The sequence below is a fragment of the Nansenia antarctica genome, assembly GCF_963989245.1.
Source record: "Nansenia antarctica genome assembly, chromosome: 3".
Lineage (NCBI taxonomy): Eukaryota > Metazoa > Chordata > Actinopteri > Argentiniformes > Microstomatidae > Nansenia > Nansenia antarctica.
The window spans coordinates 72119285-72135878 of record NC_137688.1 but is presented as its reverse complement, the minus strand read 5'-3'; the positions used below and the strand labels follow the sequence as shown (position 1 = coordinate 72135878).

Sequence of the window (16594 nt, the reverse complement as noted above, 5' to 3'; positions counted from 1 at the left end):
AACAGATAACATGACACATAGAACACAGAGTTAACAAACAGGGAACAATTAACACAGCAATGTCCAGGGGGGGAGGGGGGTGGCAGGGTTAGGGGAGATGGGTAGGGGTAGGGGAGGTTGTTAACCCTCCTAACACACACTAACCTGGTGGTCTCCCTGCCCCCCACCCCTCCACATCACTGTGGTTCCCTACAACGCAGCAGCCCTGTGATTGGCCGGTCGCCTAGACCCTCGTCATGCCTCCACTGACGCTCCAGATGCCCTCAGCGAGGTCGTGACGTCACACAGCTCTTCCCCTCTCCCCCCTCCTCCCTCTCCCCCCCCCCTCCTCCTCCTCCTCCCGTGGGCTGTTCCGGATGCGCCGCCACCCTCCCCCCGCCTCCTCCTCTCTGATCCTCTTATCGACAAGTCGGCGGCCAAGATGGATGTTGTGAACCAGGTAAGGCTCTGGGATAACATGTCACCGATGCTGTTTTTCCATTTCATTTAATAATCATACACATTCAGTTATTATTATTATGATGTGGACTTTGATGCGGTCGTGTCTGAGGACAGAGAGAGAGAGAGGGAGGGAGAGAGAGAGAGAGAGAGAGGCGCACAATCCTTCATCCTAAAGCCGCGGACCGTTATTCCGAACTGCGGGGTTATAATAATAATAACAATAATAACCTTTATTTGTATAGCACCTCTCCTGCAAACGCTGCAGCTCAAAGTGCTTTAGTCAGGATATAATCATCATGTAATCTCTTATCTCCTCCGACGGTCAGCTGTCCGACCACAGACCACCGCAGTGTGGTTTATGGTTCAAAGCTGCAACGTTTGCAGGAAAAGTGCGATACAAATAAAGGTTATTATTATTATTGCTGTTGTTATTATAATAATAATAATTATTATTATTTTACCGGTGGACCGGAGGCTAAGGGGGGCTCGGGGGTACGGGCCGGGGGGGGGGACCAGGGGTACGGGCCGGTGGACCGGGGGGGGGCTCGGCCCGCGCTGCAGCATCACCGGGGAACATCCCCCGGTGTCCCGGTGGCCCGTCAACACACCGAGATGTGCAAAAACTGCCTGCTGCGCAAAAACACCGAGGATGGAAATATCAGATTAATAAGAGAGGCGCTGCTGCTCTGTGTGTTTAGATGCAGACAGGATGTGGTGATGGGTTTATGCTTTATGCAACCACAGATCGATCGATCGGGCTTCGCTTCGTTGATATGTTGAGGTATGAGGGGTAGCCTCATAGACTGCGTCGCTACAGTGAAATCATCAGAATGTGCAGCTGATTGGCCAACTCCGTCTCTCAGATCAGCTTGATGTGATTTCAGACTAGCGATGTATAGCCTACGTCAAGGAGGGAGGAGGGGAGGGTGAGAGGAGAGGGGGTGTGGGGGAGGTGGAGAGGAGAGGAGGTGAGAGGGGGTGGGGGGGGAGGTGGTGAGGAGGGGGGGTGGGGGGGAGGTGGAGAGGAGAGGGGGTGGGGGGGAGGTGGAGAGGAGAGGGGGTGGGGGGGGTGGAGAGGAGAGGGGGTGGGGGGGAGATGGAGAGGAGAGGGGGTGGGGGGGAGGTGGAGAGGAGAGGGGTGGGGTGGGGGGGAGGTGGAGAGGAGAGGAGGGGTGGGGGGGAGGTGGAGAGGGGGTGGGGGAGAGGAGAGGAGGTGGTGAGGAGGGTGGAGAGGGGGTGGGGGAGAGGAGAGGAGGTGGTGAGGAGGGTGGAGAGGAGAGGGGGTGGGGGGGAGGTGGAGAGGAGGGTGGAGAGGAGAGGGGGTGGGGGGGAGGTGGAGAGGAGAGGGGGTGGGGGGAGGTGGAGAGGGGGTGGGGGAGAGGAGAGGGGGTGGGGGGGAGGTGGAGAGGGGGTGGGGGGGAGGTGGAGAGGAGTGGAGGGGGGGGGTGGAGAGGAGTGGAGGGGGGGGTGGAGAGGTGTGTGTGTGGGTGTGTGTGGGGGGGGGGGGGGGCTGGGGTAAATCAGAAGGCTACTGTGTCACCCTCCATCTCGTCATTGTCGCAATCTTGTGATCGTGGTGGTCGTGCGTCGCGTGGCTTGTGTGTAGCTGATCCCGTGCAGGGTGGTGAACTCAGAGGAGGTTTAGCTATTGTCGTGTATTCTTATTGATGATGAATCAAAGAACAGTTAGTTTAAGACAATTTAATCAGTTACAGGCAGATTCATACGTTACATGCGTTCTCCATGGACATCAGGGTGGGAAGAGGGCTCTCTGTGTCCCTCTCTCCCCTTTCCCCTCCAGAGGGGAGGGGCCAGCGTGCATGTGTGTCCCTGCCCACCCCCCAAAGGTCCCTGCTGGTCATCTGTGTCCCTGCATGCCCTGGCATGTGTGTGTGTCTAAAACATACCACATATTCATACATAGATCATACATACTACAGAAATATACTACACATCCCCCCTCGGACCACCCAGAGGGTGTTCCGAAACTAAACTACCATAAAACAAAAACAAAAACACAAAACCCCACAAAACATCCCAAAAAAAAAAAAAAAAATTTTTTTTTTTTTTTAAAATAAAATTAAAAATTAAAAAATAAACAACAACAGACAGAAAAACTACACCAACACACAACACAAGAAGCACAATAACACAGACCAACCCAGGACCAGTATTAGGAACCAAAGATATCATAAACAAAAAATAGAAAACAACCAATAATAAAAAGAATTTTGAAAATAACAATCACAATTAAACTAAACACAGTTTATCATGCACAAATCAATACAGAAACTTCCAACGACCGATGTTTTCTTTGTCCTTGAAGCGTCGGGGTCAGAGGTTACTAGCACTTGTACCCAGTTGGAGAACAGCCTTTACCGCTGTCTCAGATTGCTTCCATTTTCGTTGCGCTAGGAACAGAACCTCTTTCCTATCTTTGCATAACCACTACATCACTTCTCAACTGACATCAATCCCATACGATATAGAAATAAACAAACAATACACAAATAATGACATTCAGTTATCATAACACATAATTCTCCAACAGTAAGCATAGGACAAAGGGAATGCATTAATGCATAGATCTTCACCTCAGGTGAGGACTAGTCTTCTGAAAAGTTCATTAACGTGGACTGAGTGACTGATTTTCCAAAAACAGTCAATGAGGCCCTGTCTCCTAAGAAAGTCAAAAATCATGTCTGCTATAATAGGTGCTCCTGTCTTAGCAAAATAAGTTTCCCATGCCCCTAAGACCGTTTCCAGCCATGCTATCATCTGCTGTCCATTCCCGTCGTTCCCTTTGATCTGCTGCTTCACTACCCTATTCATAGTCTTTAATCTTTTCCTAACTGGTCGTCGTCCGTCAGTGTCATTGAGGTTCAGGTAGCCGCCTGGTCCCCTCCCACGCTGATCAAGGTCTGGGGAGTCGCCCTCAGCATCATCTGAAGCATGGTGCAGGCACTCGCCAGCATCCCCAGTAGCACAGGTGTCCAGGCTTTGGACACCCCCAGGCTGGACCTCCAGACTGTCAACACTCTCTGCTTCGTTGGTTTCTGGTTCATTGGCATCTGGACAGCTTTCCGCTGTCCCCTCGGTTTCAGGCACTGCCGGTAATGTCACTGGCTGTAACACTGGCATTGCCACTGGCTCTGGCAACACCACAGCATCTCCTCGTAGCTCCTCCTTCTCAGGTTCTCTGGGGACCTCGGCACCTGTTGGCACAACATCCTGCCTACTCTGTACATCCACCCCCCTGTCCACCACCCGTGGCCCTATTGGGGTAGGGATATGCCCAGACACCACTGGTGTACCCACTCTGATGTTGTTTCTCCAACAGACCCCACATTGACCTAAAGCATGGTCAATCTGTTCCATCAAATATGGACTCCAAAACCCATATTTCTTGGTGATCTTGCGTCTTACCTCCCCCCTAGCCACATGTGCTAATCCATGAGCTTCCTGTATTAACATGCCTAATAAATCTGAGGGTGCTACAACCAACCCCTCATGATTCCTCCACAGACCTGTGTCATCCTGACTTGCCCCCCTTGCTAGCCAAACGCTCTTGTCTAACGTAGTTACTCTACTCTGTAACATCAATAAATCCTCAAGTGTGACCATGCCCTGTAATTGCTTTTCATGTGTGACCAGAAGACCTTTACCTGCCTTGTCTGCTCCTGTAATGGCTTTGGCTGCATCTTCTGCAGCCCTGTTACCTTGTGTGACATGTGATGAGTCAGACCTGTGTGTGGCACACTTCACTATAGCTAATTCCTTTGGCTTCATCATGGCTTGTAACAGCTTCATGATCTGTGCGTGATGCTGTATAGGCGTACCATCAGTTCTCTTAAAACCCCGCCCCCTCCATACAGCTCCATTAAAATGACAAACATTATGTGCATAGGCAGAGTCGGTGTACACTGTCACTCTCCGTCCGGTTCCCAAGTTGCATGCTTCTGTGAGGGCAATCAATTCAGCCAACTGAGCCGAGCAAGGCTGAGGAACTGCCTCAGCCTGTTCTACAATAAACTTTGAATTCTGTGCTTTAACTAAGGAATACCCAGCGCACAACGTTTCTCCTACCCCGTAACAAGACCCATCAACCCAATATTCTATATCAGCTCCCTTTAAAGGCAAAGCTTGTAGGTCTGTTCTATGCTTAATCACTTTGGCTGTCGATGGAACCTGAGCACCGCTGTCAGGTGTGCATTTTACTGTACAGTTCAATTGGCATAGAGCATCTCTCCCTAGCAGCCCTGTTGGCGTGTGTTCTGACACAAGTGTTGACAGAGTTGCTCTCTGTCCCTTGTACTCTAAGTCTACAAGCTCAGTTGTAGGAATCAGCTGTTTAATTCCCTCAAATCCGATTGTCTTCACATATTCTCTAGACATAGGGAGGTGCGTGGCGCCTTCAGGCTTCTGTGTCACCACCAGCTGGCACCTCCCACTCGGATCTTCCGGGCACCCCTATAGGCCAGCTGCTGGGCCTCCGTAAGGGTTCATCACTCCTGGAGCAGGTGTAGTAGGGGGCCAATATCCTCCTCCTTGGCTCCCCCCTGCGCCCCCCTGGGGCCTGTTGCAGCAGGCACAGGCTAGATGTCCATTCTGGTCACATTGGCATGGTTCTAGCATCTCCTTCCCTGCTGCTGTCCATCCCCCTGGTGGTGGTCCTTGGCCAGGCTGTGTGTACATCTGGCATGGAACCGCTTGCACCCCTGGTGGCCCTTGTGGGTATGGATACCCCCCTTGTGGCCCCTGTGGGTAGGACTGGTAAGTAGCAGGATACCCCCCTTGTGGCCCCTGTGAGTAGGACTGGTAAGTAGCAGTCTGCACTCCAGGTGGCTGTTGCTGTGGGGCTAAAGCCTGCACTCCCTCTATGTTCCTCTCGCTTTCAGTCAATTGCAAATGAGTCAATATTCTGAGGGATTCTTCGTCTCGTGCCTTCTGTATCTGAATGTTCTTTCGATATAACTCCACGTGATGAGCTACGTGGTCTATATAAACAGCTTTGTTCATGTGTCGTAGCCCCACCACTTCTGCTAGCTTATCCTTAACTGGGGTAGGAAGCCCTTCTTGTATTTTTTCCCTGATTATGGATTTTTCTAAGGGGTTATCTTCAGCGTCTTTCCCTGTCACACTTCTCCATTGAGAGTGCATACGGGCAATATAACCCCTGGGATTCTCATCCCCCCCCAGTGGCTTCACAATGATATTGTCTGGGTGAATGTGAGTAGGGTAGATCTCCCTGATTGCTTTCCACAGTTTGCCTCTGTTTGCTGCGAAGAGCTCTGGATCATAAACTGATGTATTGATATATCTATGAAGTCCTGCCTTCATCAATATTTCCTGCATTGTATCCAATCCTGCAATAAAAGCTAAGAGTCTTTTCAGGTCTCCCATCGCGGCCTGCGTTCCTGTCAGTATCACGTCGACCTGTCGCGTCCACGAATGTCCTCCCTCTTGAAGAACTGGGAGTTTCTCGATCACTTCAGACAAATCTGTATGATGCCACGGATGATATTCCATCTTGTTACCCCGAATCAGCACTGGACAGTTCTTTAATGTATTTGATGACATTCGGTGACAATCTCCCTCTTTCTCCGGGCGTCTTCTCCCACCTTTCCTTTCGGCTGTGGCTATCATCTTCCTGACCTGCGAGTTGTAGCCTCCATCTGCATTGTCGTCATCACTTGAGTCTGCACTGCCATCTTCGCTGTCATCTTCCTCGTCACTCCTGTCGTCCCCTTTTCCCCTTGGCTCCTTCTTCTTCTTCTGGGAATGATCCTCCAGTGCCTTAGCATATGGAGGGGGACTGGGGGCAGGACACTGAGCTATTTTCTGTCCCTCTACCTTAAATAGATCTAAAATAGCTAACTCTAACTTGCGTTTCTCTGATCTAATCTTTCCTCTTTGATGTGCTTTGTGCCCATTGATAAGTATTTCCAATGTTGCAATTAATTGTAAATTAATGCTGCCCTCTTTCGGCCACGGCTGTTCAATGTATGCCCAACGGCTATTCCATTTCGTAGACATTTTGCTAATTTCCCTAACAAGAGGATTCATTTTTTCCACTACAGCCATAGGGGATAACGTAGCCAACATTCCACGATGTTCACTAATATCTTTTAACAGCTTCGTGGAATTCGACCCCATTCTACTTCGCTCAATATGCTGACAATATTCTATATTAGATAAGGTGTACGCTTCTTACAACCCACCTTATTTTGTCTTGTTTGCTAAACAAATGCTAGTCCAATATAACTGTATTAACCATCCCCACAAAAACCCTGCAACTCCAGAATAACAGACTTGCCTCTTGTGTATGTCAGTGCAGTATTAACTTAAATCTAATAGCTGTGTAAGTACTTTATACTTAAATGTGTTTCCTAATTGTTTATGAATGTGTCACTTAATTACTCATTCAATACTAATTACAGTTCTGGTCAACACAATTATTAAATCACAAAGGCTGATCAACACCTAAGTATTCACCGATCCACAAAAACCCTTTTACTGCTCAACTATCAAATATGTACTATTCTGCTATTCCTTAATCAAACACTGTGGAAATGACCTAACTAAAATAAAAGATGTAAATTACAAATATTAATCACAACCTGTAAAGAAATCGACTTGTCATTGGGAAGGAATAAAATGATTAATTATTCATTACAATCTGTAAGGAAATCGACTTGTTATTTGAAAGGAATAAAATGATTAATTATTCATTACAATCTGTAAGGAAATCGACTTGTTATTTGAAAGGAATAAATGATTAGTTAGAATTATTCACTATATCATCATATACATTGATTTAAAACTTATGGAATCAATCAATTGTTTTGGGAAACAGAAAATGAATGATCTGAATAATTAATTCAACTGATAAGTAATTAATTAAATTAATTAAAGTAATTTAATATAGAACAATCATTTAACCATCTATTTATTAATGTATCGGACTGTTTCATCGACCTCAGCTGTATCTCCCTGAGGATTTAGTGTTTTAAAATGTATTGTCGTATTTCGACCAGCAGATGGAGCTGTGCTCCGGCTAACGCGCATCGATTGCGCATGCGCCAACTCTTAGCCAAGGCTATGAATGTTTTAACCGTAACTCTAAACTATTTAAAATACCCCGAGATCAATTCACCATATCTCTATCTTTTCTCTATCAATACTAATCTATGTGTATGGTTTTATCGTTATCTTTAAGAGATGAGTACCGAGATCTATCAAACTCAGGTTCCCTTCTAAAGGAATGTTCCACTGTGTGTCTGCGCTTTTTGCAAAGCAGAAAGAGGGAAGGGCTTTATTGTTCTTGAAAGCCCACGGCCGTATTGGGGCCTGCTTAAAACAATCTCTTTAACACAACTACTTTTCACGACACAGCAATATCTTTCAATCCAGTTAAACCACTATTTATCTCATTCAAATATTCTACGTTCACGCTTCCCTTACAAAGATGGCCTCTGTGCGTGTCCTTCCCCAAGGACAAAGAAAAATGGCGTCTAAGAATGGACTCTCTGACACACTGCAAATGGCGTCTAAGAATGGACTCTCTGACACACTGCAAATGGCGTCTAAATGCAAATGGCGTCTAAACTCCGCCGACAGTACACTGCAACACAATGGTGTCCTTCCAAACAGACAAAAGAGCCCCACATGTTCTCCACTGCTACAATATAAAACAGACTACCGAGTCCACCCACACTCCAACACATAAACACAACCTCACCGAATTTTACACAAACACACACACGATATTCCAATACCGTACAAACAAATCACATACCATCAAACACTATTTTTTACAAAAAAAACGGGCTTCCAAGTCCGGCTCTCACCACCCACCCATCAAAGATTTATGAAAAGTTTGCTTCTATTCCAACAAGATTACCGTTACACAGATTCTTTTGACTATAACTTATCTGAGATTTACAGCCTATTTTAAACACACCAATCGACTAGAGAGAGATTTCTGCAGAAAATCTACCTTCTTCCTCGAATTGAAGAGTCCGCACAATACTGTAAATTAAGTTATATTAAACTCCGTCGCTTGCTCGCCATTTACTGTCGTGTATTCTTATTGATGATGAATCAAAGAACAGTTAGTTTAAGACAATTTAATCAGTTACAGGCAGATTCATACGTTACATGCGTTCTCCATGGACATCAGGGTGGGAAGAGGGCTCTCTGTGTCCCTCTCTCCCCTTTCCCCTCCAGAGGGGAGGGGCCAGCGTGCATGTGTGTCCCTGCCCACCCCCCAAAGGTCCCTGCTGGTCATCTGTGTCCCTGCATGCCCTGGCATGTGTGTGTGTCTAAAACATACCACATATTCATACATAGATCATACATACTACAGAAATATACTACACTATTGAGCAGCAAAAACATTTGTGTGGCGCGAACCGATCAATTCCTTCCATGCAGCTCCCCCGGGCCGATGTGTCGCATTCACCTGCACACGCACGGGGCTGTGGTGCTGTGTGACAGGGGGGTTAGGACTCTGGGTTAGGGGGGGGCCAGGAGGGGCCGCGAGCCTTTCCTTCCTGAACTCCTCGGCTGGGAGAAGGAATGTCAAACACGTTCGCGAGCGAAACGCGCGGAGACAAACAGGCGGGATAAGCTAAGCAGCTTTGTCTGGGCTAATTCTAATGCTGCCAAAGTCTCTCTCTCTCTCCCTCCCTCTCCCTCTCTCTCCTCCGTGTCTCTCCCTCTCTGTCATTGCATCACTTTCACATCCTCTTTTGCTTATTCGCTCCCCCTCTCCTCCCCCCAACCCCTCTTCTCCATGTCAGTGTTTGGGCCCCAAGCCACCGCTTCTGACAGATGAATTAAATCACCAACCGGCACTGTGCCAGTCTGAACTACATGTATGCTCCTGTCCCTACAGTAGTGTCCTGTATGATCCTGTATGTAGGCTACAGTATGCTCCTGTATGGACAGTATGCTCCTGTATGGACAGTATGCTCCTGTATGCTCAGTAATGAACCTGCTACACGAGTCTTTAGACCAGCGACTCAAGGCTTGTTCTCGTCCCATGTGGCCTAGTGGGCGTGATTTACCCACTCATCTAAAACACATCCTCCTTTCTTTCCTAGCACCAGGGGAGCCCCCCCTCCCAAATTTCGTTGTTTGGTACCTGTACTATATCAATGACAATAAAGACCATTCATTCATTCATTCATTTTAGAACCATATGATTATTGTTATTATTATTATTATTATTATTATTAGGTGTTCATTGTTGGTTTCTGTCCTGACAGTTGGTGGCCACCGGCCAGTTTACCGTCGTCAAACAGCCGCTGGGGTTTATAAAGGTGTTACAGTGGGTAAGTCTCTCTGTCTCTATGTCTCAATGTCTCTCTGTCTCTCTCTCTCTCTCTCTGTCTCTCTCTCTCTCTCTCTCTCTCTCTCTCTCTCTCTCTCTCTCTGTCTCTCTGTGTGTCTCTCTCTCTCTGTGTGTCTGTCTCTCTATCTCTCTCTGTCTCTCTCTCTCTGTCTCTCTCTCTCTCTCTCTGTCTCTCTCTCTCTCTCTCTCTCTGTCTCTCTCTCTCTCTGTCTCTCTCTGTCTCTCTCTGTCTCTCTCTCTCTCTCTCTCTCTCTCTCTCTCTCTCTCTCTCTCTCTCTCTCTCTCTCTCTCTCTCTCTCTCTCTCTCTCTCTCTCTCTGTGTTGTTCTGCATGGTGTGGTGGGTGAGTGGCGGCAGGGCGCATGCGCGGGAGTGCGTGGACGTCCACACAGATTGCGGATGACGCGTAAAGCCAGATCACGTGATGACACTGACGGCTGCACAAACCTCAATGTTACAACCTGATCTGAGCCCGGTGTCTCTGCAGCGGGACGGGGGGCTGGACACGGCGTGTGTGTGTGTGTGTGTGTGTGTGTGTGTGTGTGTGTGTGATGGTGACTCCCTCGCTCCTCCGTGTCCTTCTGTCGCTCAGAGGTCACCGCGCTGGTGACGTCAGGGGTGTGTGCGTGTGTGTGCGTGTGTGTGCGCGTGTGCGTGTGTGCGTGTGTGACGCTGCCCGTCCTCCCGGTCCCGCTCGCGGTCACCGCGCGGCGATGTTAGATAACCGGAGTCCTAATAATAATCTTTATTTGTATGGCACTGTTCCTGCAAACGTTGCAGCTCAAAGTGCTTTAACGAAATAACAAAATAATATTAAGAATTACGATAAATACAAATCTGTACAATACAGGAGTCGAGTAGCACGAAGTCCGTTAGATGATGACCTTGTAAGGGTTCTGCGAGAGCACGCGGAGACCCACCGTTGTCCCCTGCGGTGTGTGTGTGTGTGTGTGTGTGTGTGTGTGTGTGTGTGTGTGTGTGTGTGTGTGTGTGTGTGTGTGTGTGTGTGTGTGTGCGCGTGTGTGTGTGTGTGTGTGTGTGTGTGTGTGTGTGTGTGTGTGTGGAGCCACTAGGTGGTGCCACTAGAGCACCCTGCTTCCCCGAGCTCTCTGCTCTGGTGTCTAACCCTGTCCTAGCCCTGTCCTAACCCTGTCCTGACCCTGTCCTAGCCCTGTCCTAACCCTGTCCTAACCCTGTCCTACCCCTGTCCTAACCCTGTCCTACCCCTGTCCTAACCCTGTCCTAACCCTGTCCTAACCCTGTCCTACCCCTGTCCTGACCCTGTCCTAACCCTGTCCTAACCCTGTCCTGACCCTGTCCTGACCCTGTCCTAACCCTGTCCTAACCCTGTCCTACCCCTGTATTAACCCTGTCCTAACCCTGTCCTAACCCTGTCCTAACCCTGTATTAACCCTATCCTAACCCTGTCCTACCCCTGTCCTAACCCTGTCCTAACCCTGTCCTAACCCTGTCCTACCCCTGTCCTAACCCTGTCCTAACCCTGTATTAACCCTGTCCTACCCCTGTATTAACCCTGTCCTAACCCTGTCCTACCCCTGTCCTAACCCTGTCCTACCCCCGTCCTAACCCTGTATTAACCCTGTCCTACCCCTGTATTAACCCTGTCCTAACCCTGTCCTGACCCTGTCCTAACCCTGTCCTAACCCTGTCTTAACCCTGTCCTAACCCTGTCCTAACCCTGTCCTAACCCTGTCCTAACCCTGTCCTAACCCTGTCCTGACCCTGTCCTAACCCTGTCCTAACCCTGTCCTAACCCTGTCCTAACCCTGTCCTGACCCTGTCCTAACCCTGTCCTAACCCTGTCTTAACCCTGTCCTAACCCTGTCCTACCCCTGTCCTAACCCTGTCCTAACCCTGTATTAACCCTGTCCTAACCCTGTCCTACCCCCGTCCTAACCCTGTCCTGACCCTGTCCTAGCCCTGTCCTAACCCTGTCCTGACCCTGTCCTGACCCTGTCCTAACCCTGTCCTAACCCTGTCCTACCCCTGTCCTAGCCCTGTCCTAGCCCTGTCCTACCCCTGTCCTAACCCTGTCCTACCCCTGTATTAACCCTGTCCTAACCCTGTCCTGACCCTGTCTTAACCCTGTCCTAGCCCTGTCTATGTCAGACAGACATGTCATAAGAGACACGTGTGTTTTGGGGTATGTGTGTGTGTTGGGGTATGTGTGTGTGTTGGGGTTTTGTGTGTGTGTTGGTGTATGTGTGTGTGTGTGTGTGTTGGGGTATGTTGTCTTTATTCAGTGACACTGAATAAACAGGCAGGATGAATCATGCCACAATGAAATACGATACATAACACTAGATACAATGCAACAATATGGAATATTTGTGCCAAAATGAAATCAATACAGCCGTATTGTATTTCGAGATGAGTTTTGGCACTATGCAAATTCTAGTCATATTATAGTTTACCTCCCCCAGCCTCCCCTGGTGTTCTACCTCCCCCAGCCTCCCCATGTGTTCTACCTCCCCCAGCATCCCTTGGTGTTCTACCTCCCCCAGCCTCCCCTGGTGTTCTACCTCCCCCAGCCTCCCCTGGTGTTCTACCTCCCCCAGCCTCCCCTGGTGTTCTACCTCCCCCAGCCTCCCCTGGGGTTCTACCTCCACCAGCCTCCCCTGGTGTTCTACCTCCCCCAGCCTCCCCTGGTGTTCTACCTCCCCCAGCCTCCCCTGGTGTTCTACCTCCCCTAGCCTTCCCTGGAGGGCCGGGTGTATGTGTGTGTGTTTAAAATGTACAGTTAAAGTCGGAAGTTACAAACACTTAGGTTGAAGTTATTAAAACTATTTTTTTAACGACTCCACAGATTTCATGTTAAGAAACTATAGTTTTGGTGGTTAGGACATCTACATCTACATTTACATTTACATTTACATTTACATTTACATTTACATTTACATTTTTACATGTTTGGCATTTAGCAGACGCCTTATTCCAAAGCGACTTACAATCAATACATTTGACTAAGCAAGTGAATCATCAAGCCACCAGTCGTAGCAGGAAGAGTAATGTAGCTCAGGCCAGGGGCCTTTGGCAGTTGTCGTGATTAATTATTATTATTAATTATTATTATTATTATTATTATTATTATTTTATATAGACACACAGAGACAGTACAGGGGGGGCAGTAGACGTCTTAGGAGGCACAGTTTAGGGAGAAGCAGGTGTCTCAGGAGACACAGTGCTGGGGGGTAGTAGATGTCTCAGGAGGGACAGTACAGGGGGGTAGTAGATGTCTCAGGAGGGACAGTACAGGGGGTAGTAGATGTCTCAGGAGGGACAATAAAGGGGGGTAGTAGGTGTCTCAGGAGGGACAGTACAGGGGGGTAGTAGATGTCTCAGGAGACACAGTGCTGGGGGTAGTAGATGTCTCAGGAGGGACAGTACAGGGGGGTAGTAGATGTCTCAGGAGGGACAGTGCTGGGGGGTAGTAGATGTCTCAGGTGGGACAGTACAGGGGGGTAGTAGATGTCTCAGGAGGGACAGTACAGGGGGGTAGTAGATGTCTCAGGAGGGACAGTACAGGGGGGTAGTAGATGTCTCAGGAGGGACAGTACAGGGGGTAGTAGATGTCTCAGGAGGGACAATAAAGGGGGGTAGTAGGTGTCTCAGGAGGGATAGTACAGGGGGGTAGTAGATGTCACAGGAGGGACAGTACAGGGGGGTAGTAGGTGTCTCAGGAGGGACAGTACAGGGGGGTAGTAGATGTCTCAGGAGGGACAGTGCTGGGGGGTAGTAGATGTCTCAGGAGAAATAGTACAGGGGGGTAGTAGATGTCTCAGGAGGGACAGTACAGGGGGGTAGTAGATGTCTCAGGAGGGACAGTACAGGGGGGTAGTAGATGTCTCAGGAGGGACAGTACAGGGGGTAGTAGATGTCTCAGGATGGACAGTACAGGGGGGTAGTAGGTGTCTCAGGAGGGACAGTACAGGGGGGTAGTAGATGTCTCAGGAGGGACAGTACAGAGGGGTAGTAGATGTCTCAGGAGGGACAGTGCAGGGGGGCAGTAGATGTCTCAGGAGACAAAGTGCTGTGGGGTAGTAGATGTCTCAGGAGACACAGTGCTGGGGGGTAGTAGATGTCTCAGGAGGCACAGTGCTGGAGGGTAGTAGATGTCTCAGGAGGAGCAGTTAAGGTGTAGCCTGAAGAGATGGAGGTCTTCAGTCTCCGACGGAAGATGGGTAGTGACTCTGCAGTTCTGACAGCCGTGGGAAGCTCATTCCACCAGCGGGGAGCCAGTGTAGTGAAGAGAGGTGACCGGGCAGCATGACTGCTATGTAGGTGTAGAGGTGGTGGGGCCAGTTGGCCAGCAGAGGTGGAGGAGTGGAGGGAACGGGCTGGAGTTTGGGGGGTGACCATTTCCTTCAGGTAGTCAGGGGCTGTCCCTTTGCTGCCCGGTAGGCGAGCACCAGGGTCTTGAATCTGGTGCGAGCTGCTATCGGGAGCCAGTGCAGGATGCGAAGGAGAGGGGTGACATGAGAAAGGGGTGACAGGCAGCAGCATTCTGGATGAGCTGCAGAGGTCTGATGGGGGAGGCGGGGAGCCCGGCCAGGAGTGTGTTGCAGTAGTGCAAGAGTGCAATGCACTAAAATTTTTCCAACAATTGTTTACAGACAGATTATTTCACTTATAATTCACTACATCACAATTCAAGTGGGTCAGAAGTTTACATACATTAAGTTGACTGAGCCTTTAAACTGTTCTTGGAAAATTCCAGAAAATGATGTCATGGCTTTAGAAGTTTCTGATAGGCTAATTGATATCATTTGAGTCAATGAAAAGTGCAAATCAATCCCAGAATAACAGCAAAGGTCCTTGTTTAGATGCTGGAGGGAACAGGTACAGAAGTATCTGTATCCACTGTAAAACAAGTCCTGTATGACATAACCTGGAAGGTCGCTCAGCCGGGAAGAAGCCACTGCTCCAAAACCGCCATAAAATAGCCAGGCTACGGTTTGTAACTGAACATGGGGACGAAGACGTTAGATCTCAGATGGTATTGTGGGAAGCTTGTGGAAGGCTACCCAAAACGTTTGACCCGAGTTAAACAATTTATAGACAATGCTGCCAAACACTAACTAAGTATGTAAACTACCAGATACTAACTAAGTATGTAACCTTCTGACCCACTGGGGATGAGATGAAGGAAATAACAGCTGATATAGATACACATATACATGCTCTCTCTACTCTTATTCTGACGTTTCACATTCTTAAAATAAAGTAGTGATCCTAACTGGCCTAGGACAGGGAATGTTTACTAGGATTAAATGTTAGGAATTTGGTTAAGGTGTGTGTCAACTTCCCACTATCTATGTGTTTTTGCGGTTTGTCATCTGTGTGTATTTGAACATGAATAGAATGTGTTTGCTTATAATGAGCTTCAATGTGTGTGTGTGTGTGTGTGTGTGTGTGTGTGTGTGTGTGTGTGTGTGTGTGGTAAGGGGATATTTCCATGTCTGCCGTCATCTGTCAGGGCAGCACTGTTCCCTAGAGAGCACAAATATGAGTCACACACACACACACACACACACACACACACTGAAGCTCATTATAAGCAAACACATTCTATTCATGTTCAAATACATACAGAGAATAATCCGCAAAAACACATAGATAGTGGGAAGTTGACACACCTTAACGAAATACATTAAACTCTCACTGTTTCTCACAATTCCTGACATTTAATCCTCGTAAACATTCTCTCTCTTAGGTCCGTTAGGATCAGCTTATTTCTTACATTCTCAGTGGGTCAGAAGGTTACATAGTTAGTTAGTTTATATTCTTAGTTAGTATTTTGTAGCATTGTCTTTAAGTTGTTTAACTTGGGTCAAACGTGTCAGCAGCCTTCCACAAGCTTCCCACAGTCAGTTGGTGTAGTTTTGTCCCGTTCCTCCTGGCAGAACTGGTGTGACTGAGTCAGGCTTGTAGGCCTCCTTACACACACACCTTTCAGTTCTGTCAACACATCTCCTATAGGGTTAGGGTCAGGGCTTTGTGATGGCCACTACCGTGACTCTGTTGTCCGTAGGCCATGTTGTCATAACTGTGGTAGTGTGCTGGGGGTCGTAGTTTATTTGGAAGAGCCGTTTACCACCAAGCTTTAACTTCCTGGCTGATGTCTTGAGATGTTGCTTCAGTACATACACATCATGATGCTGCCACCCCTCCTCCTCCTCCTCCTCCTCCTCCTCTTCCTCCCCCTCTTCTTCCTCCTCCTCTTCCACCTCCTCTTCCCACCTCCTCTTCCTCCCCTTCTTCCTCCTCTTCCACCTCCTCTTCCTCCCCTTCTTCCTCCTCTTCCACCTCCTCTTCCTCCCCTTCTTCCTCCTCATCCTCCTCCTCCTCTTCCTCCTCCTCTTCCTCCTCCTGTTCCTCCTCTTCCACCTCCTCTTCCTCCCCTTCTTCCTCCTCCTCATCCTCATCCTCCTCCTCCTATTCCTCCTCCTCTTCCTCCTCCTCTTCCTCCCCTTCTTCCTCCTCCTCATCCTCATCCTCCTCCTCCTCCACCTCTACCTGCTCCTGTTCCTCCTCCTCCTCCACCTCTTCCTCCTCCTCTTCCACCTCCTCTTCCTCCCCTTCTTCCTCCTCCTCATCCTCATCCTCCTCCTCCTCCTCCTCTACCTGCTCCTGTTCCTCCTCCTCCTCCACCTCTTCCTCCTCCTCTTCCCCCCCTCTTCCTCCCCCTCTTCCTCCTCCTCCTCCTCCTCTTCCTCCTCCTCTTCCTCCTCCTCCTCCTCCTCTTCCACCTCCTCTTCCTCTTCCTCCTCCTCTT

General features: G+C 48.8%; 1 protein-coding gene across 1 annotated transcript in view; it reads left to right on the top strand.

The window, feature by feature from the left end:
- Positions 1-421: 421 nt before the first annotated feature.
- The window catches only part of sypb (synaptophysin b), a gene marked incomplete at both ends in the record, with an annotated part of 25959 nt that continues 9786 nt past the window's right edge, over positions 422-16594 (top strand). Inside the window, 2 exons of the mRNA XM_080525879.1 lie at positions 422-439; positions 9714-9779. Of these exons, the coding sequence (XP_080382005.1) occupies positions 422-439; positions 9714-9779 (84 nt within the window). The remainder of the gene's footprint in view (positions 440-9713; positions 9780-16594) is intronic.